This window comes from Protopterus annectens, chromosome 17.part0 (assembly GCF_019279795.1).
Source record: "Protopterus annectens isolate FY-2018-M chromosome 17.part0, PAN1.0, whole genome shotgun sequence".
NCBI lineage: Eukaryota > Metazoa > Chordata > Ceratodontiformes > Protopteridae > Protopterus > Protopterus annectens.
The window spans coordinates 636,000,636-636,026,240 of record NC_056751.1 but is presented as its reverse complement, the minus strand read 5'-3'; the positions used below and the strand labels follow the sequence as shown (position 1 = coordinate 636,026,240).

The window sequence follows — 25,605 nt, the reverse complement described above, 5'->3', positions numbered from 1 at the left end:
CCTATGTACACAATTTGGAGCTTTCTTCATCAGTCTTTATATGATAGAATCCTGGTTTTGCATCTAGTATTGAAAATAATTTAGGATGTGACATTGTTGAAAACAGTTACATTTGTAAGCAATGGGTAATTGTTTTATTCAAATGTAAACATTACTGGTGTAAATCATGTTTTGTTTTACAACTGTAATCCTACCATTGACCCATTATGCTGGTTTTAATTGCAAAAAAAAAAAAATACCAGCAACTATCATCCATTAGAAAATCTGGTTCTAATTGCTCTTTTTGTGATACCTAAGTCTTCCATTCCCTTCATTTCCTACTCCTTTCAGCTCCTGAGAGCCATTGATACTTTCTAGGGAGCATGTGTCATTGGCCTAACAGTAAGATTTATTTGTATATGACATTCTGCTGGAAAACTTCCTAACCTTAAAAATAAATCACTGCACTCACAAAGAAAATTATTATTGTGGCTCTGTAGGTTATTCTGGATGGACCTCCAACTGTTTGACTGTTCCTGAATGTGTACAGGACACATTTACTTTAATTTCATACTATGACTTTGTTTCAACATTCCTAATTGCTCACAAACCTGATAACCCAGAACAAATAGGAGAACTGAAAAAAAAAATAAATCAAACTGGCCCAAAGGGGAAAAAAACTGAAAAAACAAGACAGGTGAAGGACAGTGGAGCCAGACAGTCTGGATGCTCTGTCCTTCACCTATTTTGTTTTTCAGTTTTTTGGGGGGCGGCAAATAGGAGAATTATTTTATGTACTGCAATCTGAAACAGACTCTGATCATCTTTATTTTTATTCATACCAGAAACATTTAACAAAATAGCTTTACTTTGTGTTGTATATATGTTAACAATATGTATACAGTTCTCTTTTCTGTGCCTTTCTTTCTTGCACATGTACTTTTTTCTCACTGTTTCTGATTGATATCCACTGTATCAAGTCTTCACTTCAATAGTGCCGACATATAATTTGTTTTCATGTTTCTGTTCAAATGCTTGCAAGTTATTTTGCACACATTTATTTATTTTTTACTTGTTTTACACATCTTTGAACATTGTTCTATTATATTATCTGCAAAATTAATGAAATGCATGCCACTATTTTCTCTCATGCTTATAACTATGCCTATGGATTAAAACAGAATATGCTTTATGTTGTGTTCCTCACAATGTTCTCTTCCCTACCACCGTTACTGTTACTGCTACTGTTATAACACATCCTCATTTTATTTCTAAATATATATTTCTAAATTTTATTTCTAAATATATATATATATATATATATATATATATATATATATATATATATATATATATATACACACACACACACACACACACACACACACGCACATAGGTGCCATAGGTTTGGATGTAGTAGACATATATCTTGTGTCACTGGTTTTGGTAATTTTCTTCTGAAGTTGCAGTGGCAAATTATATTACAGTCATATAGTTGAACTGTTGCAGTTTGACTGTAATATAATTTCAATCTGTTATATTTCTCCTTGGTTGTGCAAACATGGAGTTAGTATATTTAATTTCTGGGGATGTGAGAGCGGAGCCCTCCTGTGATGACCGCGCCCTGGCCTAGCAATCAAGGAGGCTCAATCCTCACCACTAACACCAGGGAGGTCGTCTCCTAGAAGAGGAAAGGATAACTAATCCACACAGTAAAGCACAACTTTCCTTAAGTGCACACAGAGATCACAGTCTGGGGTTGGTTGCTCTCTCGCTCTCCAGGTCCCCAATAAGACTCCCCACTGGCACAGCTATTGGGTCCAGGTCTCAGCCTAGCTGGGCAAGCTAAAGTCTCCAGTACCCTCTCTGTCCAACCAGTGCTTTGTGTCCCTGCCCAAGTAGCTGGCACAACACACACACACTTTGAGAAGAGGTTATACAACCACACAGACCTTCCTGGGAAAAGGCTGGCACAGGTTCTCCAGCTGTGCCCCTATTACCCACACCATATGGTAGTAATTCCTGCCACCACCTAGCTAATATTATCAGCTACTAGAAGACCCTTAAAAAGGTATGCAATTATTACTGTGCAATATTATTATCCAATTGGTAATGTGCCTATTCAGTCTAAGGCCTATTTTAGAGTGGCCTATTACAATGAACTCTATAAATATGCAATGTACTCTAGAGCCTACTTCTCTATACAAACCAGCCACAGGTAAAGGTTTTTAAAATATTTAATAATAAATAATTAAAACACAAGACAATTCTACTACACCACAGAGATATCTAAGAGTTCAGAGATCACACAGAAACTTAAAATAATACAGTAGGATAGGTCTGATGTCTAAGAAAAACACTTAATCGAACTTTCTAATCTTTAGCTAATCTTAAGAGAAAACACAGTGCTATAATCCTACAAGCAGTGCTGGGTTAGATGTCCAAGATCAAAATGCTTTTTGTCTCTCCTTGAACAATAGTTTTTGAACACTAACCAACAGCTCTGCTGAGGCCCTCCCAAATTACATAATTTTGACACTTAGGGTTGGAGTTCCCAGGCCACAAACTGCATTATTTAGCAAGCTAGCACCTGCTCAGGAGACTACAACAATAAAAGACATTTCACATATACACTCTAGCTGAAACCAGAGCAATAAAGCACCTTCCACATGTAAATTCTGGCCCTTAACTTTAACCTTAAAACAATGGGCCTGAAACCTTCATCCAGACTCACTGAAGCTGACTTGTAAACATCAAATAGATTCATAAGATCTTTTTCAGCTTCAAAAGACACATTTTTAAATGATTGGTTTGGTTTTCCTTACAGCAGATGGCAATGTTGCAACAATCTTGAAGTTCACATTTTACAGTGTTTTCTTTCATTTAAAAAACAAGTCTGTATTTTACATTTATTTATACAATTGATAGAATTATGTATCAAATTCTATTTGACTAGGCTGGCAGCCTTCGCCCATCTTCCTCCAATCTTCACACCTCCACATAAAAACAATGCTTTTTTTTGGGATAAGTGATCACAATTGTTTGGTGTTTGTTTATGCTAGTGATCACTTTAGATCCAATTTTTTAGATGATTGTGATCACCAATGAACTTTTTTGATGCATTTGCTGTCAATGAAGGTTTATCAGTGATCTAAAACAATATAATCACACATATATACATTCAAATTTTATTATAAGGACATTTAATGTTTATATTAATATGTTGCAAAAGGTATACAGAACAGTAGTGTGACCAGTGCTTTGTATGGCACAGAAACTTGAGCAAGGCAAGTCAGCTGAGGAAGCTTGAAGTGATGGAGATAAAGTGCCTGAGATGGGTTGCAGGATACATACTGTGGGACAACTGAAGAAATAAAGACATCAGAGCTGAAGAAAATGTAGCCTCAATTAAAGAACAGGTTAAATTGTGCTGGTTTTCTCACAAGTGCAGGAAAGCAAAAGATGATTTGGTCATGCAGGCTTAGGAGAGAGAGGAAGACGGCAAGAGGAGACAAAGCCACCGAGTTAAGAGATAGATGGATCGCATTGCAAGAGAACTATATCAGTCTGGCATGACTGTCAAAGAAGTTAGAAGAATGGTCCTGAATCACAGGAAGTGATGGCAGTTGACATAACACACCTACTCCATGTAAAAATGGGAAAAAGAGAACTGATGAAGATGATGATGAGGATGGCCCTCTTGGATAAGGGCAGTTGGTGCTGATCATAGATTTGCACTGCAAATATAGACCATATAACTTGGTCAATAAGGGAACAATGGTATAACATGGCTAGTCCTATAAAGGCCCTAGGGCAATAGCCTAGAAACCTCTTATATGCCCTTGATCCCATGAAACTACGATTAATGCTGCCTGTAGTGTCTTGTGATGTTTGGTCCTATTTTCAGTGGTCATCTCAGTTTTTAACAAATGATATCTCAAGGTATAAAATGCATGTTAATATTTTAAAGCTGTTGCTTGTACTTAAAAGAAATACTTATTTTTAGCATATTTATTTTTCCTGAGTTTGAAATGTTTGAAAAACTCTGCACTGTTAGTCTGGTGTTTAACTGAAAAATACTGCAGTTTCCAATGTTTGATGTTATAGAAGTTACCAGTAAAGAGAGCTGTGGATTAAATTGCAACTATGAGAATTGTATTATGTTTATTAAAGAATAGCTTACAACAAATTTTACTTGTCAATATTAGGAGTAACTGATGTTTTAATTATGAAATTGATCATGTTGCTATAAACTATTTAGTGTCTCAGTAAGTTCCAAGCTAGGAAATAAAAGGAAAAGGGGAATGATGTATTTTGGAGTTACGAGGAAGGAAAAGTAGAAATATTATGCCTGTTTTGGAAATGCACATTGGTCAAAATAGTATGGCAAGAAGTAGTACAAAGTGGACAGCAAAGGATAAAGCAGGAAGAGGGAGAAGACCTGGATGACATATTTGGTCCACATAGAGAGGGCTGATGCAAGATGATAAAGAAGAAAGAAATGATGCATGCATACTGAACAGAATGTATTTCTTATTCTGGATGCCTTTGAGCCCGCCTCCCCCCAATTGCCTAGACCTTTTGCAATCATATCCAACCCACTCTTCTGTTGAGTGTGGATTATGCATGCCTAAGTATAGAGTCACTCATGACTAAAACATTTCCCTGTTTGAAAGCAGACCTAGTGGGCCTTATGTGCTTAGACCTGCTTTCCTGAAGACTCCTGGATGAGATTTTTGGATTTGCAGCATGTGTCAGTGAAGAAGGAGTAGGTATTGCCTTGTGTGAGATATTTTATTTTAATTTCCTATTTTATTTCCCTACCCAATCTAATCTGCATGTCTTTATGTGGTTATTTGCATGTATCCTCTGCAATCATCTGCAATCCATTTTTGCTCCCTGAACTCTAGCACAGCATGCGACTGTACATCACTGCTAGGCTGCATGTGGCGGATTACTGCACAGCTGCATGCTGTGTATTGTGCAGCAACTTGTCTCTGAATCCCAGCCAGAGTCTCATTATATAAATCTGCTGGCAGTAACTAAAAGTTCAAATTACATTAAATGGAAATATGTCCAGACTATGTCATACAGGTTGAAATAAATTACTCACTGAAGCAAAATAAAATCTGAGCATGAAACAAGGATATAACCTATATTATATGTGGCAAAGAACAAGTGAAAATAAATAAACTGGTATTGAAAGATCTTGAGGCACTACATCAAGTAGTATTTCAGCAACCAGTAATACGTGTGTTAAGATTAACTATACTGGAAAGTTGAGATTTCCTTTAAGGGTGCAAAAACATTATTTCCCTTTGAATCATTACATTAATATATTAGAAATACTTAAGCACTGCTTAATAATCTTAATTAGTTACTTAATGATATTTATTTATCACACTGTTCTCATTGGGCTGCCATTACTTGACTGAATCTTATTTATAAATCGAATTTGGGCCAAAAGGCTCCAAAATCATGCCAAGTTCATATATAGACTACATTTCAAACATAGGTACTTTTTACATTTATAATATACTATATGTTTTTGTTTCTGATCTGCAGAGGCTGAGTACACAAAATTGCATAATATTCATTATGTGTATTTGGTAGAATACATATATATCATTGTGGATGGTACATGTTGTAATTATGAAACAAAGATCTACTCACAAGAAATAATGACATATTTGAAATAATACTGTATAGAACAGTTTGAATTAGGTTTAACTGTAGCATGATGGGGATTACATGAGAAAACCATAACCAGACAGATGTCATATATCAGAGTAACCCAGTCTGACATGAAAGAAACATATTTAGGTAAGACGTGAGGGTGTATTCCATGGGAAAAGCAACTGTACATTTCAGGCAGTCTGTCTGTAAACAACAGAAGACCACACATAATGGGATGTCTAACTGAAATATGCTTGTTTAGTTCATAAAAATAAATACAAAAAAATTGGATATATGCCACTAGCAATAAAATGACAGCTTTCTACTATGCATTTTTGTTGTGTAGCTGTTTTATGCAAAATAGTCCTGATAATTAGCTAATGTAGTCTTAGTTATATAAAAAAGACTTTATGATTAGTGTAACAGTTGTAAAATTAATCATGTGAAAACAACAGTAGTAGATTTTTATATTCAGATAGTAAGACCCATTACCATAAATATATTTTGGTAGGGACATCACCTAAAAGAAAATGATGCAAAGACTGAATAATGTCACTGTTGTACAATACATTACTTTTATAAATAACCACTCAAATAATAATGTGCTATAGTATGATAACACATTATTTCCTGAGTGATGTGCTACAATATGATAATATGCATACAGAAGGAGGAAGGAGTGCTGGGTGTGCAGCAAAGGCAGAATGTCACACAAACCAGCATGATGTCACAGGGACAGTGCCTTTAACAGAGACTGAATATAAAACAAAGCATACTAATATAAGGTAACAAGGACAGTGTTTTTTATTTTATTTTACTTATTTTTTTAGAATAGAATAACTGTGCCCATTTGGAGTCATGACTGTGAACCAGAAAGTACTGGAACTCTGATATGAACAAGTACAAAACTCCCTAATAAAAACAATGTTCTAAAATAAATCAGGTCATTTTTGCTGAGTAGAGATAATAAACTATTTAAAGGAAAACAGCATAAATATAAACTCTATTTTGTGACTGAACATCAAATTATAGCTGTGACAGTGCTGATTTAATACTATCATCTCATATGGCAGTTAAATAAAATACAGGAATGTAAAAGAACTGCAGGAACTTCCTTCTCTTCTGATCCTCTTCACTTTCACCACAACACCCATCAGAAAGAAAACAAACACTTATCTCTCATATTAATTTCTGAGCATGATGTCACTGTTAGTCCTATCTGCTGATGTCTTCACAATGTAAATGTTTCTTATCTGAACAATATGTGTATCTTTACCACATGTACGTGTCATTGTTGCCATATGACCAAGATTATTCCTGAAGAGAAATTCAGACCAGTGTAAACAAATAAATTAATAAATATCTCTTCTCTTCTTTCTCCCTTGCCCACAGCATTGTTTAAATATTCAATTGAGATTATTCTTTCAAAAAAAAGACAATGCAAATTTAAAGGAATGTGAAACAGCTAATACAGAAAAACTGTTGTTGGCATTTATTTATTTAGTTAGTTAGTTAGTTTACATTTGTTCACTGGATGAGCACACTGGTTCAAGCACCCATCTCAGGTACAATATGGACCAAAAGGTTTTTGTGAGAAGGATTTTCAAATGTATAAAATATGTTAACTTTAATAATAGTTTAGGCTGATAAACAATGTTAGTATTAACTTAACTAATAGCATTTGAGAGACGCATGTACAAATAAAGTCCAGTGTAGTAATGTACACACAAAGGAATGTTGGTATGATTGGTGTGTACAATTAAATTTAGGAAGGGATTATATGGTAAAAAGGAAGCCATAGAAGAGAGAGAGGTGAGAGGTAGTGATAAGGTAGCAACAACAAAGGAGGTTAGAGAGAGAGAGAAAATCAAAGGGCTGCAGAATGTGAAATCCAAACAAAAAAAAAAAGAGGAAGACCTATATGGTGGGTACTTGACTCGGAGATATAGGCCGTATTCATAGTCGAGAACTTCGCAAATGAGTAACAGTCATATGCAAATAAGGTCAGAGAATTGCATTTGCAATGAATACAGAAAAGTGAAGCAATTTTAAAACACACCCACTTTTTGCAACAGTAAATTGTAAAAACGTCTGTCATTTCGAAATTGTAAATTGTTTCACAAAATCATAAGCTGTATATGTTTTGGCATATCATAGGCAAGACTGGTTGAGCACAGTCATGCCCAAAGTGCTTTAGAAAAGCTGTGGACTGCACAGCAGCTAAGAGGGATTTTTAAAAAAGAAAAGGTGTTTATAATGTATTTATATAGGGGTATCCTTTTGTTAACATATTGATGATTTCATAAAGGGGGCGATAGGATAATCTGAATAAAGGGGAGACAAAACAAAGAGGTAAACACATAAGGGGAAACATCAAGAGGGTTTGTACTGGAGGATGTGGGAGAGGATCGATACTATGTTGTCAGTGGATAGACCCCTCCCTTTCTTCAAATTTTTTTTTTTTTTTAGAAGAAGGTAGTGTGGGTGGGAAATAGTAAAGATGATGATGGAGAAATATTAAGGGAAGAAGGACTGAGGACTAGCAACTAGAATCCTAGTTCACAGCATCTCAAACATGTCCACTGCCAAATGGTATTGCAGTGGAAGACCCTATTGTTGAGGGGGTAGCAGCCTGTGCTGGTGAGATGGTCAGCACCAACTGGGAGAGCTTGTCTTCTACATGCTGAAGAGAGGTTTCGGGTTCCTATTAGAAGAGTGAACGCTTAAATTAGTGAACGGTCTTATATCGAATATCGAACTTTAAAATGCGAAACCTGAAAATGTCGAAGGCACGGAACATCAATTTTTTCCCAGGCCATTTTTTTGTACATTTTTTTTTTTTTTTTTGGATCAGCGAATTTTTTCGCTGATCTGTTCCTTCAACATTTTAAGGTTTCGTGTTTTTAAGTTCGATAAAAGAGCATTCACTATTTTTAGCATTCGATCTTGTGATATAGACTCGAGGTTTTGACTAACTGAATTCTCCTGCCCACTACCTCTACAAGTACATTTTCAACCAAACTCCTGTTGGGTATGACGTCACCTTGACCAAATCCTTTTTGCTCACTGCCCACGACCTCTACAAGTATGTTCTCAACCGGAATCCAAAGCCACCGTTCTCTGATACTTTCCATTCTGCCACATGGCAGAGTGTTTGCAGGACTGGTATCTCCACTCCAACCCTTTGAGGATGTCCCTAAACAGGCAGAGGGTGATCTTTACCTAGCATGGGTGGTGCATGCCTGCTTTGCTCCTGAGGGGGTTGAACCTGTAAAACAACAAAATGGGAGAGAACTAAAACAAAAAAGGAAAAAGAAATGCATAAGCAAAATAAGAAAAAAAGAGAAATATGGTAGGAGAAACAAAACAGAAAAAGCACAATAAATCCACACAATGCTGTTTTAATGCAATTTAACAACACAATACTGAAATACTGCAGTAAACTCTTTATTGAAATAAACCTTGTGTATGGGGAGTGCCTTTGCTTACAGTAGGGGGGGGTAGTGATTTTGGATGTTCTTCTGTACTTGGGAGAATGTAAGATTAGTGCCTATGCATGCTTGTGAAGAATTAAAATAGGCTAATAGGTTCATAGGTAGGTACTAGGCTATCTACCCTAGGGAATTTATAAGCCTAGCCAGAGTGTGTCGGCTTTCACCACCCCATTGATTAATTAACTGATCCTCTGTCAAGCAGAGACAATGAAGTGATCCCAGGGGGTGTATTTTCTGTTACCCATCCACTCGTCAAGGTTTCTCTTGAAGAGTGTTAGTGAGGGGCTCTGCCTGATGCAATTTGGAATTTTGTTCCAAAGCATGGGGAGTCTCTGTGACAGGAATCTTTCCCTCCAGCATGTTCTATTTATTGTGCTGGCAAGGTTTAGTTTACTAGAGCGTGTGGCTCGCAGTGACTTGGATTTCTTTAGGTGGAGCATGTCCATCAATTCTGAGTTGGACATGGCTTTGTAAGTCAGGCAGAGATCACCTCTGAGTAAGCGATATGCCACTGAGTACAGCCGGAGTTTTTTCAGTCGAGCTGCATAGGACATATGTTTGAGACCAGTAATCCTCTTGGTGAGGTACTTTTGTGGTCTTTCCAGCTGTTGTAAGTGTCTTGTGAGGTACATCCCAAATGGGGCATTGTACTCTATGATGGGTCTAATGAGTGACGAGTAGAGGGGCAATATAACCTCTTTATTTCTAGATACAAACCCTTTAGTAATTAGATGGGCCACAGAGAAGGATTTCCTAACTACTTTGGCAATAAGATTGTCAAAGGAGAGATTACTATCTACCTGGGTCCCCAGATCTCTTATTACCTCTTCTGTATTAAAGGGGCTGCCACCTATGTGGTAATTCGTGGGTGTTTTGTTTTTCCCAAATGGGATGATTATGCATTTGTTGGCATTTAGCTTGAGGCCATGACTTTGACACCAGGTGTCTGTCTCAGTAAGGCCCTTTTGGAGGATATCTGTGTCAGCCGGAGAGTCAATTATGGCTCCCAGTTTGCAGTCATCGGTGAACTTGGTTAGCCATAGTCCTCTTGTGTTTGCCTGTACTTCTGAGAAGTATATGCCAAACAGTAGGGGTCCCAGGACCGAGCCTTGCAGGACACCACTTGCGACTGGTTTAGAGTTGGGCCTGGAGCCCGCTATTCTTACCGTGTGAATTCTGTCTGTAAGTCAGTTGGCAACCCATCTCATGATGTAGGGGTTTATGTTCAGGCTGGTGAGTTTTTCTGTAATACCTGAGTGGGGAATGGTGTTGAAAGCCTTGGTGAGGTCAAGGTAGGCTGTGTGAACCACCTTCCCCTCATCTATGGCCTTGGTGACTGTCTCAAAGAAGTCAACCAGGTTTAGTAGGCATGATCTGCCCTTAAGAAAGCCAAACTTGGTCGGGTCAAGTATTTGGAGGTTCCCAATGTCTTTGTTAATGAGTTCCATGATGATGCGCTCCATAGCCTTGCAGACCAGGCTAGTCAGGCTTATGGGGTGATAGTTAACAGGGTCAGTTGTGGCCCCTCCTTTGTGGAGAGGAATAACCATTGCTGTGTGCCATTCTATGGGCATGTAGCCTGTGGAGAGGCTGAAGTTGAACAGCATGTTTAGGTGGGGGGGTTAGTTCGTTCTGTAGTTCGTGCAAGACACAGCCTGGGACACCATCTGGTCCCATTGATGCTGTATTTTTGGCTTTTGAAAGGGCTGTTTTCACCTGTGCATCTGTGATTTTTGGGACACTACACTTTTCTGGTATTGTTGTGGGCCCTTTTGGAGGTGATAGGGGGGTGAAGTTTGCACTGAATCTATCTGCCAGGATGTTGGCAATATCAGTAGGTTCAGTATATTTTGTGCTATTTTGCACTAGTTCAGTGCATATCTGCAAGTTGCCACTTAAATTCTTAACATAGCTAAAGAAGGCTTTGTGGTTATCTTTTGAATCCTTGGCTATTTTTCTTTCGAAGTTAGCCTTGGATGATTTCATGAGGGACCTCAGTTTCTTACTGATACTGATCAGGGATGTCTTTCCTTCTTGGGATTTGCTTTTTTTCTGAACTAATTTCCTCCTTCTGTTGTATAGCCTGTTTATTGCAGGGGACCACCAAACTGGTTTCCTTCTCTTAGAGGAGTGAGTCTTGGTTTTGTTAGGGATGGCATGATCCATGCATCCTTGTAGGTGCTCATAGAGTGCATTTGTAAATGTTTCTGCATCTTGGCCAGTGTTATCCTTTAGCATGGTGGCTGTGAAACTTACCACCTCTGTCTTAAGTAAGGTGAAGTTTGCTTTAGAAAAGTTTTTTACTGTGGTTTCCTTAGTTGGCGGTGGTGTTGGGGTGTGGACCTCCAGAGTGATTAGTTTATGGTCTGATCTAACCAGTGATGGGTTGACCTCTGGTGTGGAACACCTGTCGCCCATGTTGGTGATGACCAGGTTCAATATGTTTTCACCTCTGGTAGGGAAGTTTACCAGCTGATCCAGAACATTTGAGTTGATGAATTCCAGGAAGCACTGGACCTGGGAATTTGTACTCGAGTAGTTTTCCCAGTGAATGGTAGGGCAATTGGAATTGCCCAATATCAGGGTGTTTGGTAGGACGTTCATGTTTTCCAATGTCTCCAGAAAGGTGGAGTGGTGGTCCTGGGTCATGGAAGGTGATCTGTAGCAGGCCACAATTTGCATTGCAGATTTGCCCGATGTTACTTGCACATGGATGATCTCAGAGGTATCATGCTGTGCCACTAACCTGGAGGTGTAGATATCCTTGATGAATATGGATACACCCCCTCCTTTTGTGTTTCGGTCCATGTTCTGTGGCCAGAATGTGTGGTATGAGTTGTAGCCCGGTAGTGCTGGGGTGTTCTCTGGAGCCTTGAACCAGGTTTCAGTTACTCCACAGATGTTGATGTTCTCCATACTGAGGAGTGCTTCGAGCGTGTGCATTTTGAGATTTAAACTCCTGGCATTGAGTAGCATAACCCTCAGTTTTTTGTTAATTGTGCTGTTTACAGAGGTGGGTTTGACTTTTGAGTCTTGCCTAAAAAAGGCACTATGGGGGCAGCAAGAGCCTTGGCCAGTATTCAAAAGCCTAGGGGTGAAAGGTGCAAGCCATCTCTTGTGAAGCAACGTGGCTTGTCGAGCATGTCGTCCCAGGCTGACAGACACTGGATCCCCTTTGAATAACACCAGAAGCTTAGCCAATTGTTGATATTGATGATTTTTTCTTTATACTGAGGTATCATTCTTGGTGAGGGCAGGATGCTACTCAGGGTCAGGGTCATACCAGCCTGGGCTACATGATCAGAGAGCTCTTCCATGTCTCTTTTCATGTAGTCAGGGAGGTATATGAACAATGACAGAGTCATATTTGTACTTTTTCTGGAGTGACCTGAGTGCTTGTGTTATGAGGCGGATTCTGGCTACTGACAGGCAGCTAACAGTAACCTTCTGCTTGTCCAGCCTAGTGAGTGGGACGTCAGTGTGCCTGACTATAGTATCACCTATTACTAGTGTGTTAGGTATGTTATTTCCCCTTAAGGGCTGTGATTGTGTGGCACACTCATTTTGTCTTTTATGTGTTGTCTGGTTTGTGACGGGAAGTGCGAGTTGTTTGGGTGTCTGCTTTGGAGGTCTCTAATGCTTTTGCAGGTTTTTATTTAGAGCTTCCGAGTGTGATTTTGCGTATTTATGTGTATTTTTTGCCAGTGCTATTTTAGTGGGTTTGTGTGCAGCTGGAGTTGTGGTGCAAGTGTTAACCTTCTCCTCTTGACTGTCTGTTCCAGTCTTGGGTGGAGACAGTTTAGCTTCCAGTTTGGCTGTATAATTGCATCTCTCGCATATGTTAGTGTTTTGTGGTAGGAGGAGAGGGTTGTCTGTGTACATGAGGCAGTTGTAACATTGCCTCAGGATATCCAGATTCACCAGCTGAACTGGAGAGTGCACCTGAAGTTGCCCTTTGGTCATGCCTGAATAGTAGGGTGAGCTGCTTAGTCGCTTTGTTGGTGAGGAGTGAAAAAAGAGCCTTGCCCTGCTGGGCAATCAGTGTCAGGGTATATTAGTGCTTGCTATTAGGTTTATTAGTGCTTGCTATTAGGTCTGAGCAAGTGCTGGGCTGTAAGATGCTTTTTGAGTGCTTAGGTTGAGAGTTAGACTAGTTTCAAGGGAAAAACTGCAGAGGAGACTTAGTGGAACGGGGAATAATTTAACCGTAGCTAACCAGCACTGCCCAGTGGGCAAAACCGTGCAAATGCAGTTTTTATAGCAGGGAAATGAAAGAGATAGAAATTAGCCCAAAATGGCCAATAAACTACTAACTTCTGGCAAGCATGTTTGGCTTTTTGAAGGGGTTTGTGTTTAAATTATGTACTTTCAATGCAGAGAATACAATACCCAAAAAACAAACAAACAAAAACAATAATTATTGAAGTTAATCAGGTTTAAAAAAATCAGTTTATAAAACATTTGTATTTATCTGTTAAGCCTTTAGTTGCATTTCTTTCAGCTGTGAAGCTATAACAATATCGTCTACAGGAGTATTACAAAAATCAATTATAAAAATGTTGCTTTATCAATTTTCCTGCTACCATTACTGTTGTATAACAACTTATAGTATGTACCGTTAAAAAGAAAAATCTTTTAGACACTTCTTATACTTACCAGAAGACTCAGCCAGACGATTCTATTCACTTGCTGGTGGTCATCCTGAATTTCTTCCTCAGCTATCAATAAAAGAGAGAAGGGTGGATAATCTTGGTTATCTGTATTTGAATTTCTTCCACATATAAGCATAAATATGTCATATATCCATTCTAAACATTTTTTATTTTTATTTTCCATTTTAACTTTCAATGCATACATGTATAAATTACCGCAACACTTTACTAATATTACATTGAATTCAGAAGGATGTAGAGAAATATAAAATGATTGAGTTTTTGTTTTCATATGCATGTAACACTTTTCTTCTGGTATAGCTAAAGGGCAAAGACTGAAATGTTTCAATTCAAGGAAGTGTTTATTTCTTTTTCTGCAGAACCATGTCTGATTTAAAGTAAGTAATGTCGAAGTAAAACAGCATGTTATCTAAACACTTCTGTGGTGGTCATTCTCTTAGCAAAGTAACCACCACCACACTCTCACCACCAGTAGTCTAAATTGGGTGTGGTAATGTCATATCAGCCATGTTGTACATGAGTTAGAAATACTTATGAACAACTAAGTTAAACAATTGTTTCTAGTTATATTTATGTATCTCACAAAAAGCTGGCTTCATGTAATATTATCTGTTACAACTTTTTCGCTACAAAGTGAAAGAATTATAAATCTGTAACTGCAACTCATATTTTATAACTTTATTTATCTAGTCAACATTACTAATACCAGAACAGTAGTAAAAGATTACACACTTATGCAGATTATTATTTTAATGCTCTTAAATGACATTTCTGTTTATTATTGTAACCTGTTAACACATTACTTGTATTCCTTTTTCTTCAAAAGATGGATGTCTGAACAGATGATTTTTATTAATCCTACAGCTACATTAAGAATTTTTTTTTTTGCATGATGAAAGTCTTTGTACATAGTTTAGTTACATTGGTTTATATATTAGAAAGTTTGTTTTTTTAATTTGTTTTTTAACTTTAAAGAAAAATGTTATAATTTCATGGAAATATTTGTTCATTTTAATAATTATTTAATAAAATTCTTTGAAAAAAAAAAAGATGGATGTCTGCTTAGAGATACACCACTCATTTTTTATGCATTTCATAATATTAGTACAACTAAACATTTTCAGGTAAAGATATCCAAGTCTCCAAGCACATGTAGTTATACAATTTATTTATCTAATAATCCAAAAAGAAACCAGGATGCAGGTAAATGGATTCTTCTACAAAGTAGTTAAAATGTGAATCAAAAACAGAAGAAGGATCCAGACCATGGCAAATAAAATCATATATTTAATGAGAAAAGACACAGGGTGAATGCTTTCCAGGCTACAAGCTGCTTCATCAGACCTGATCTGATACTGATACTTTGAGAATGATGGCAGGTGTACTTTTATTTCCCGAAAAGTCAAAATACCAATGACCACAAGATCAAGACGAAAATCACAAAGCACGGAATGGGGGAATATGTCTTTTCTCCACTGTAGTGTGATCCCGGAGTTGGTATATATAGTTGGGGGGGTGCAGGTTTTAAGTGGTGCGCTGTTATTTACCATTGTTTTGGGCAAGTATTCACTTGCCCTGAGAATACTTACCTGAGTTGTGATTCCGTGTTTCATGATTTTGGTCTCAGTCTTGTGGTCATCGCTATTTTGGCTTTTCAAGAAATAAAAGTAGACCCAACTGCAGACATAATGAGGCAACATTGTTCACAGTGATACTTTACAGAGTGGTACCAGGTGCAGGAATTATCTACAACTACCCCTGAAAACAAATAAAGCATTGGCTGCCCCAATCAAAATGTGCCATAACATTATTAGGTCTAAGTGCACTGCAACAGACAGTCAGCTAGAAATGGTCAAAGTCTAAAGGCTAATTTTCAGCACTACTTTGAAATGACAGACAGCAGTGATAATGTCATTGTATCACTGATGTGTAGTATGGTGGCACATAAGGCATCACTTGCAGCCTCCATTCATGCACTAGTTAGGACATACTATAGTCAAGCTGAACTCAATGTTATGAGGGGCAGTAGATGGGGTACTGTCCAGACATGTGGGGCTAATCACTACCACTGCTTCTCAAGACAGTAATGTCAGTACTCATAGGGAACAATCACGGCACATTTTGTGCAGGCCATGTCAACAGTCATCTACACCTAGGAGAACCTCACATTCCAGGTCATGGTCATGGTCATGTAGCAACATTGGGTCAGTGATAGCAGGATTACCTTCCTGCAGTAGATCACACCATCTTATTAATACCCCTTACTGTTCTCTAAATTAGTTGCACCATCACCAGGAATATCAGTAGCAGGTGTGTATGACTCTATGACTCATTTGATCTGGAACTACTGTAAATTACATTCACTGACTTTCTGTTTAGTTGCAATATGGTTTTGCTGGAGCTGGGGGTAGTTACATATATATAGTATAGTATTCCCTTTACAGCTTTTAATTACACCATATTGTTAATTTGAGTAATTTACAGAACTTTCTTTGTGTGGAGGAGGGGAGACCATGTAAATCTGTTAATTAAATGAATGAACACTGGACAAAAAACAATGAAACTTGAATTAAAGTTTCTCATGCTGACAGCCTAATAAAACATTACAATCATAATAAGCAACCATTTTCAGGCCCAATACATCATAAGGAAATGACACATTAAAATAAGCATCCTGCCATGTAAAATTAACTACTGCCACTACACTCTTCTCACGGCACAAATAATGACAGTTTCTGAAGTCAGAACTTAATTCATATGACACTAAAAAACATTCTGATGTGCATGTATAGCTAAATATTTAATTGTTTTCAGTATTGCTTTCTATTACATAGTTAATAAATAATTAAAGTAAACATTATTCAGTACAGCAGGTACAACTGTTGATTTATTTATTAATTTGATGCCTATCAGCAGCACTGAAAAAGAATCAGTGAGCAGTCAGGCAAACAGGCAATAATACAAAATGATTTTAAGATGAAAGAGAATGTCAGATGAACATTAACAGCAGACCAATCATCACACAGCATAGCCCATAAATATCACTGCATGCATCAATTATATTCTGTGTTTTTTTTACAAAAAAGAAAAACTAACCTAAATATCTTAACTTGTGCATCTACATACCATGCATGAGCGTGCCTCATGGGGTCCCTTACTACTGCTGCTATCTGATCATCATTAGTCAAAGTGGGACAAGAACTGGGAGCTGCAGTGACAACATGGGTAACTTCACCACTAGACAAACACATGGCCATATTATGCAGAATGCAACAGGCAGTAAACATCCTGCCCACAGTAGCTGTGTCATAGTAAAAGGCACCCCAAGACTCATCAAGGCACTTGAAATGGCTCTTCAGGAGGCCAAACACCCCATCTATGACAATACAGGTCTGGGACAAGGATGTGTTATATGTTTCCTCTGCAGCTCCAGAAGAATTTCTAACTAGAGTCATGAGCCATGGCTCCAGTGGATATCCAGCTTCCTCAGAAAAAAAAACAGGAAATAAACAACACTATACAGCAATAAAGTTTAACATGAGTAACTACTTAAATAAAATAACAAAAAAAAAAGAAATTCATCTTACCAGTAAGATGACCACTGGGCATCCTACCATGCAGAAAGAGGCAGTAGAGTAAGCTAGTGTGCCAGCTATGGGAATCATGTTCACAGGATGCTTGGCAGAAATGTTGGTGATGCTTTCTCATGCATCACACAGTACTTGGCAATTTATGGGAATGTAGTCATTCCTATTGTGGTACCACTCTCCCTGTGGATCAGGAGGCTCCCTAATTGCAATATGGATGCAATGTACATCACTCAGTACTTCAGTGAAATGTGCCAGCCCATAAAAGTCTTGTATAGTCCTGGTTTGGTCCTGAGGTGACACCAGGAAATAGATGTACTGATCCACATGTGCCAAGAGTATATCCAGGAACTGCTTCAGTATCCTTAAGGCAGGAGCCTGTGAGATCCCCAACTTGTCACCAGTCTGTCTCTGGAAGATCATCATAGCAAGTATAGTGAGGGCTATCCAAACTTTGGTGTCCACACATTCCTTCAGTACCCTAGGGGGGACAACATGCCCACTAATACCCTTATAGTGTCCCTGTCCACTCTAAACCTATTTAGAATTTCCTGATTATCAAAGTTATAATGATTAATCCTTTGCTTATATTTTTACCTTCTAGACAGGCGAGTGTCACTGGGTGCAAGTGGTTTTGGCCTGGCCAAGGCAAGCAACTGACCTAGAAGTAGCACAACTTGCCACAAGAGATAGCATTTTCACTGACTGCAACTTGCAACTCTTGATAGGTTTTGCTATACTTTTCTTTTTATAGAGCATCTATGACCATCTTGAAAAAGTAGGAAAAACTGACTATGAATTGCAAATGGTGTAAAATAGACTTCATTAACATACAAAGATTTATAACACACCACATTTCCATGTCAGTATTTGCCCATTTGTACAAGTACATTTGAGATTACCATTCATTGGCATAAATGGCTTCTACAAATTGCAACTCAGATGCACTTGTTTGTGCACAACCTAAACAGCCTTAATGCATTTGCATAACTGACTATGAATACCAGCCTTAAGAACTATATGCAGTTAGGTGAAGTAGAAGATTTATTTCTGGGGGGTGGTAAGGATGGAGAGTTGTGTGACATTAAAAGGTGAGGCTAAGAGAATAATTAATAATGATATGAAGAAACATTTGCCAGGTTAAATGTAGGACAATAACTTCAGCAACTGTAAGTGATTTGTGGGAAAACTTTCAGAGTATTCATACTGAGGTTTACCATTACGACATCTGCAGTTTTTTACTGGTATGTTGTGATCCAAAAATGTGTTTTTATATTCTTTGAGTAACATCAACATTTGGAACATAACTGTAATATGTTGTAGTCATGAACTCAGAAGTTAAGCTGAGAATTGTCAACCAAAATTAACACAAGAAAACTGTTATTTTAATTTGTAGTTCACTGCTGTAGAGTAAAGATGCATGTGTACCCTTCGCAGTGGTTCACATGGTAGGTGTGTTTGGGGTGGCAGCTTCATATGGGGAGGGTCAGAATGACATTTGAGACATAATAATAATAGACTACTTTCTTTCTCAAAGGATTACAAACAGCTACAGAGGACAGTATTCTTTATTTTAGTAATATAAATGATTTCCTGGAATAGCCCACCATTGTTGTCACTGTAACAATGGGACATTAAGAATACAGTAATAAGTTACCCCTTATCTCACATAACTTTGAAGAGTGGCATGGAATGTCAGGACATGCTATAATGGAATGCATGAAATGGAAAATTTTACTTAATTTTCTTGTTTTTATTATGGAACCTAAACTGCATCTCAGAGACAAGGATGAGAGTTTCACGTCTGGCTATGATCAGGTATGGATTCCACACAAGGAGACAAAAACTTTTGATAAGACAAATTATGATTTATCTTTTTCATAACAAAAAGAACATTTGATCACATCTATTAGTTTGTTTACGTCACAGCATTCAGTAAAATATGCAAATAATGTACTGAATTCATTTATATATACAAAGGTAAGTGCATTCAGTACAATATGTATTTGAATTTATACAATTCTTTCAACTTTTGGCAGGTAGGTTCAGACATCAAACAGGCTGCTACCACTGCAATTAAAAATGTATGCTAAGGCCACAGCTGTGACTCTAGGAGTACAGCAAAATGTGAGAGCAGAAATGTTGTCCTTGTCTTGGAACTGTCGCCTTAGGATGCTACTTGTTTCTCTGCCCGAGAAATGACTACAATTTCTCCTTTGTAGAATAATAGTTTGGTGCAGTCTATGTGTTCAGAATGCAGATCTGAACATTAATCCAACACTGAGTTTACTGTTACTGCCTCTCAGTACTTGGGTCTTAGATATGACCATTTCCTACAGTTTGTATATGGTTAGAATATATGTGTTTTCCTTACCCACATAGAAGTTATTCCACTGCTTCATCTTTCTACCACCTTGCAAAGACGTGATGTTCAGGAAATTATGTTTGCATTGCAAAGCTTTTTTCCTTGTACCATTCCTGTAGAAAGACTTTTGACTCAGTATTATATTTGGGATTCCTAATATTAGTCGACTGGCATGTAAACGAGTAACAGTCTGCTAACATATTGTACCTGGGTCTGATGCTAAGTAGTTTGTTGGACAGTAGCTCATACATTGACATTATTTTCTATGACCTGATTATAAACTAGTTTTTCAAGAAGTTTAGGGAGCAGGAAATGTAATGCTATTGGTCTATAAACCTTGGGGCTAATGGTCTTTGCATTAGACTAGCAACTTTGAAACAGCAGGTAAGTAAAAAGAATATGCAATGATTTGAGCAGGATTTTGTGCCTTAAATCAGTGACATTAAATTTTAATTTTACATTAACATGTTATCTTTTTTATATTCATGCTATGGCATGCATCAGGAGGAATACATTTTTGTCAGTTTTCATGAGGTCTAGTTCACATTGGAAGTGCTGTTTTTTTTTCCTAAGGGAAGAAATGGAGATTTTGTAATGATTCAAATTCTAAACACCCCACATTTTGACAGTTGATTGATCCTAAATATGGCAAAATTGCCAATATTTTTATTGTTACTTTTCAACATACCAAGAATATGTGACTGAAGCATCTGAAATGAATTGTGTTCCATGTTCTAATGCACTGCTTAGGTCCATATAGTATGTTAAGGGAGTTTCATGTATCTGGTGCAAATAAACTGTAATCTTTCATGATACCATTTAAGATACGTATTAGGTTCATAGGTAAGTACTAGGCTAACTGCCCTTGCAGGCCATTTGAAGCTTAGCCAACCTCCCTTTTTATACTTGCAATAACCTATCCAGTTTGGTTAAAAAGTAAACTCAAAGTTAACTACTAGCACACATGGAGATTGGTAGATGCTGGGTAACTGTAGTTTCTGGTTGCTTAAGAGTTACTATTAAAAATAGGCCTGACTAATACTGCACCCTATACTATTTGTTTGGTTTGACTTGTTCTCAGGTTGGGGAGACAGGGAATTTATTCCTATCTTCCCTTTTAAAACTCTAAAACTCTAAAAAACGTAAGATATGTTTCTATGGGTGGATCAGAAAGTGCAACACATGAAAATTGTACTGTATTTCTTCAATGTTGTTTTTTTGCTGGTTGCTTGAGTTCTGTTTAACTGAGAGTTTCTATAGATTGGCCTTATCCATCCCATGGTCAATAATTAGTTAGTTGAGTTGGTCCATGTAGGACATGTTGTTTAGGCCTTGTATCCATTTATTAAGATATTTCTACAGGTGTTCCAGTTGTTGCATGTCTGGACAGATACATGCCAAAAAAGCATTTTATCCAACGAGTGGCCTAATGTATACTCAGTTTTAAGTGAAAACATTCCAAACATGTATCACAGCTATAATGCAAATCAATATGATTTTTGAGAAATTCTTTGCTGTTATTTCTTTAGGTATTTATTCTTGCTAATGCTGTTGATAAGCACTGAAGATTTCAAGTAAGCTTCTCTGAAAGCTGTTATGTCATTATTATTTGCTGGAAGTGGAAGATTCTAAAAGTAAGGACTGATTGTAGCAGATTCTCATACAGCTGCAAATACATTTTATAGAGCTTTGTAATAAGGACAACATTCCACTTGTCGCATCTATTCTAGATGTTGGTTGTGGAAATGCTTCTCCAGAGAGTATTGTCTGATTTGGACTTTCACGAAATTACATTTTTTTAAAAATCTCAGCAAACTTTTGACATAATGATGAGCACCCCTAAAGAAAAAATATCCTCTGGTTAGGTAGTACAGCCTCAGAGTACATTCTGTGCAAGTGAGTTGTAGAGCCCTCTACCAATTGGTAGCTCAGGGACTTCTTTGCTCAGAAGTTATTTTCAATAATCAAATAGCTTAAAAACCTTTTTTTGGTGAAATGTCATTTTCCACATCATGTATGTTTATTTCTTCCTATTTACAGTGTCACTGCTATACACTAGCAGCATTGTAACCACTTTTCATTTGTCTGTTTCAGATCAGAATCCTGCCTTTCACTTCCTTCCTGAAACTGGTCTACATCACTTGCACAGTGAAGGTAAGATGCACAGGAATATTTACACACACACACACACACACACACACACACACACACACACACACACACACACACACACACACACACACACACACACACACACACTATCTTACATGCATAAAGTGATGAACCTGCAAATTAATGTATGCTATGGATGCACACCTTTGTGTGAGGGAGGAAGTGCATCTGAGTTTCTGTATATTTGAGAAAGAGACTTTCTCTCTACCTCTGCATCTGTTTCTTAGTGTGTGTATGTCTGAATGTATGTGCCGCACGTGCATGTGTGTGTGTTTGTGTGTAAACATTGCTAAATACTTACAAAAGGTATATTTTAGATGTAAAATACCTCCTCCAGCAACAATTATGTATCCTACAACAACTTTGAAATGTTAGATGGAGAAACTGTTTTACACTAAAATTATAAATAAATATGTATGTGCTAACAATGAAACAAATACAGAACAATTTAACAAATGGGTCCCCTTCACATGGTCGACTTTTCACAAAGTCGACTTTCATATGGCCGAGACCATACGGTCATCTTTCAAAAAGCCGACAATGGGGAACCGCTATCTCCTTCCATCTTCCACATTGTAGTGCTATCTCAGGGTTGGTATATTTAAGTTACGGGGGGGTGTGGGGGGCGTATCCCCCCTGCTAACAGTTTAAGGTAAGTGTTTGTTACGTTTTTTGTGTTTATTTTACATGGTCGGCTTTCCGAAAGTTGATCATATGGTCTCGGCCATATGAAAGTTGACTTTTTGAAAAGTCGATCATGTAAAGTAGACCCTAACAGACACCCCATTTTCTAAGTGCAACAAAGCCTAACAGGGTAGGCGTTACATGGAAAAAATGAATATTCCAGGAATGTAGATGCCCTCCATCTGTGGCATTTGGCCTCACAATACCCCTTTGCAGTTCTTTATTTCCCTGTAATACCCATACTATTGGGCATTATTGATTGCTTAAAATACACAAATATTAAATTATCATATGTAAACTAAATGTAAAATTTAAACTGCAAAAAAAAGATGCCCATTTTATAAGTGCAATAAGGTACTTGGTGGTGTCTAGGATACAGTTATTATCATATGCCCAGGGATTATAAGACAATTCCCATTTAGACTCATTCCTCAAAACATCTCTGAGAATATGGTCATATTTATACTATGCACATCTTCATGCCTTTTGCAAATGCTGATTTAAAATTTGCACTGTAATTATCATGTTATTAAAACCTATATATATAAGCGAAATCCCTAAGAACCAAATAGAAGGCAACTGTGACAACCAATATTAACCAAACAACTCCACTCTGAATACAAAACGTTTAATAGACGTAAGCGCTTTCATAACTTTAGTTACTTCATCAGACGCTTAAAAACAAGCATATTACCCTCTCATATAAATACATCAAAAGCATTAAAAAAAACAATCATGTTTCACATATTTCCCTCCATTTTCGAAAGCTAAAAAAATAATTAAGTTTTAAAGAAACAACAATTAAGACATCAGGAAATCACACTATAAGAACTTATGAAGTTTGGCAAGTTATACAGGATAGTCCAAGAGTAGGGGATATAATTAATGGAACTGAAACGTGTGAGTTGAAATGGATCCTACGCCTGGGGGCACATAGGGGCTCTGGACTGAATGACATGGTTCCTTTGAAACCAATATTAAACGGAAGGAGAATCAAGCGTTGAGTTGTTCTGTATAGGTAGGATACACTACATGGGCTATTCATAAAAATATGTGTCTAACATGATGTTTAGATGCAGTGTTTTATGTTACATAACACAACAGGCTATTAATGGTTTTTATTAATGTACAAAGTTCTTATAGTGTGATTTCCTGATGACTTAATTGTTGTTTCTTTAAAACTTAATAATTTTTTTAGCTTTCAAAAATGAAGGGAAATATGTGAAACATTATTGTTTTTTTTAATGCTTTTGATGTATTTATATGAGAGGTTAATATGCTTGTTTTTATGCGTCTGATGAAGTAACTAATGTTATGAAAGTGATTACACCTATTAAACGTTTTATATTCAGAGTGGAATTGTTTGGTTAATATTGGTTGTCACAGTTGCCTTCTATTTGGTTCTTAAGGATTTCGTTGGAATTTATCAACTCACTTGCCCTGTTGTCTTGGAACTTGCTTTTGGGACTGTTTCTACCTATATATATATATATATATATATATATATATATATATATATATATATATATCACTTTAAATCAAATCTCATCAGACTGCATTTCTCCTAAATAGTGTATTTTTCATAAGAGTTTTAGACTTGTCTTGGTACTTCCATGACTCAAAGGAAACATGAAAGTTCTTCCAAGTCATCAGTCAGGATTGACCCATTTTCTATTTACTTTTAACTACAAAACAATTTCATTCAATCTACAATTATATTAACTATGACATTAACCTCACTAGCTAGTTTTTTATACCTATATTTAAGGTACATTTAGACCAGTCCCAAACAGTATGCAGGGTATGCTGTTTTTTTTTCTTCAGTAAAGAATAAAGGAAAGAAAAGAAGGTGGGACCAGATGATTTGAATCTTTGAATAATCCTATAAGATGTGATGTGAACCTACTACTTTGCCTATATAAAAGGGGATCACTGCAGAAACTGGAATCATATTGTCAGCCAGTATGTGATAAAATAGGAGTTGTGATGAATTATTCATTATTGCTTATAATAATAAGCTAATAATTATAATAAATTATTATAAGTATATAATTATTACTTAGTGACAGGGCTTAACAAGTAGCACAATCACCTTTGATGCTGGAAGATCAGAAGGCTGTGGGTTCTAGTCCCACACCAGGTACTAGGATTAATTTCCAATACTGACACTGTAGTGCAACATGGGGGGAGGGTGTTTGCTGCATTACTGAGTGTTCAGTCTTTTGGATGAGACATTTAAATGAGATGTTCAACCTGTTCTGGCACATACAATCCAAATGGTGCATGGCTAGTGCCACAGGTGCTTAGAAAAACTAAAATGCCAGCACACAAAAGCACAATGCATACGTATTACTTCTGGTCAAGGCATATACTGGTTTCAGCATTCACCTTCTTCAGTATGAAATGATCATGCGGCTGGGATCGACCAATTAAATATCTTTAAACATGTTGACATCATCCATCAAATTCAAGCATCTTTATTAAGTACAACCAATTTAAAAACAAAGTAAATAAAAATTCTAGACTTAATCTAAACATTCATTCAGACTTGATGGAAATAATACACTCAATCTTATAATCCATAAATACTCTTTCTTTAGATAATATATCATTTCAACCCAATTTGCTCAACCCACATTTTACTATTTTATCTATCAAATAAATCTAAAATTAGTAAATGGATGTTTAATAGTATCTTTGCTCTAAATTTCATAGATGTCTTGCCTACATAAAAACTGAACAGCAGCAAATTACTAAACAAATTACCCATTCTGAATCGCATATAATTAACCTTCTGTGTTCATTTACTACTGGAGTATTGGCTGAAGTAAATTGCTTTCTTTCATTAATAGTTTTACTATCAGAACAATGAAAACAATGGAAGCATTTGGCCATCAAGTGACCTCTGTTTTTGTCCCATCATATTTAAAGATATTTTATAGTGATTAAATTTACTATCAATAATTAAACCCCAT

The 25,605-nt window shown here is 36.9% G+C and overlaps 1 protein-coding gene across 1 annotated transcript in view; it reads left to right on the top strand.

Moving 5' to 3' along the window:
* VWCE (von Willebrand factor C and EGF domains) overlaps positions 1–25,605 on the top strand; it is a 2,001,707-nt gene that overhangs the window by 642,540 nt on the left and 1,333,562 nt on the right. Inside the window, exon 4 of the mRNA XM_044059709.1 lies at positions 21,869–21,928. Within this exon, the coding sequence (XP_043915644.1) occupies positions 21,869–21,928 (60 nt within the window). The remainder of the gene's footprint in view (positions 1–21,868; positions 21,929–25,605) is intronic.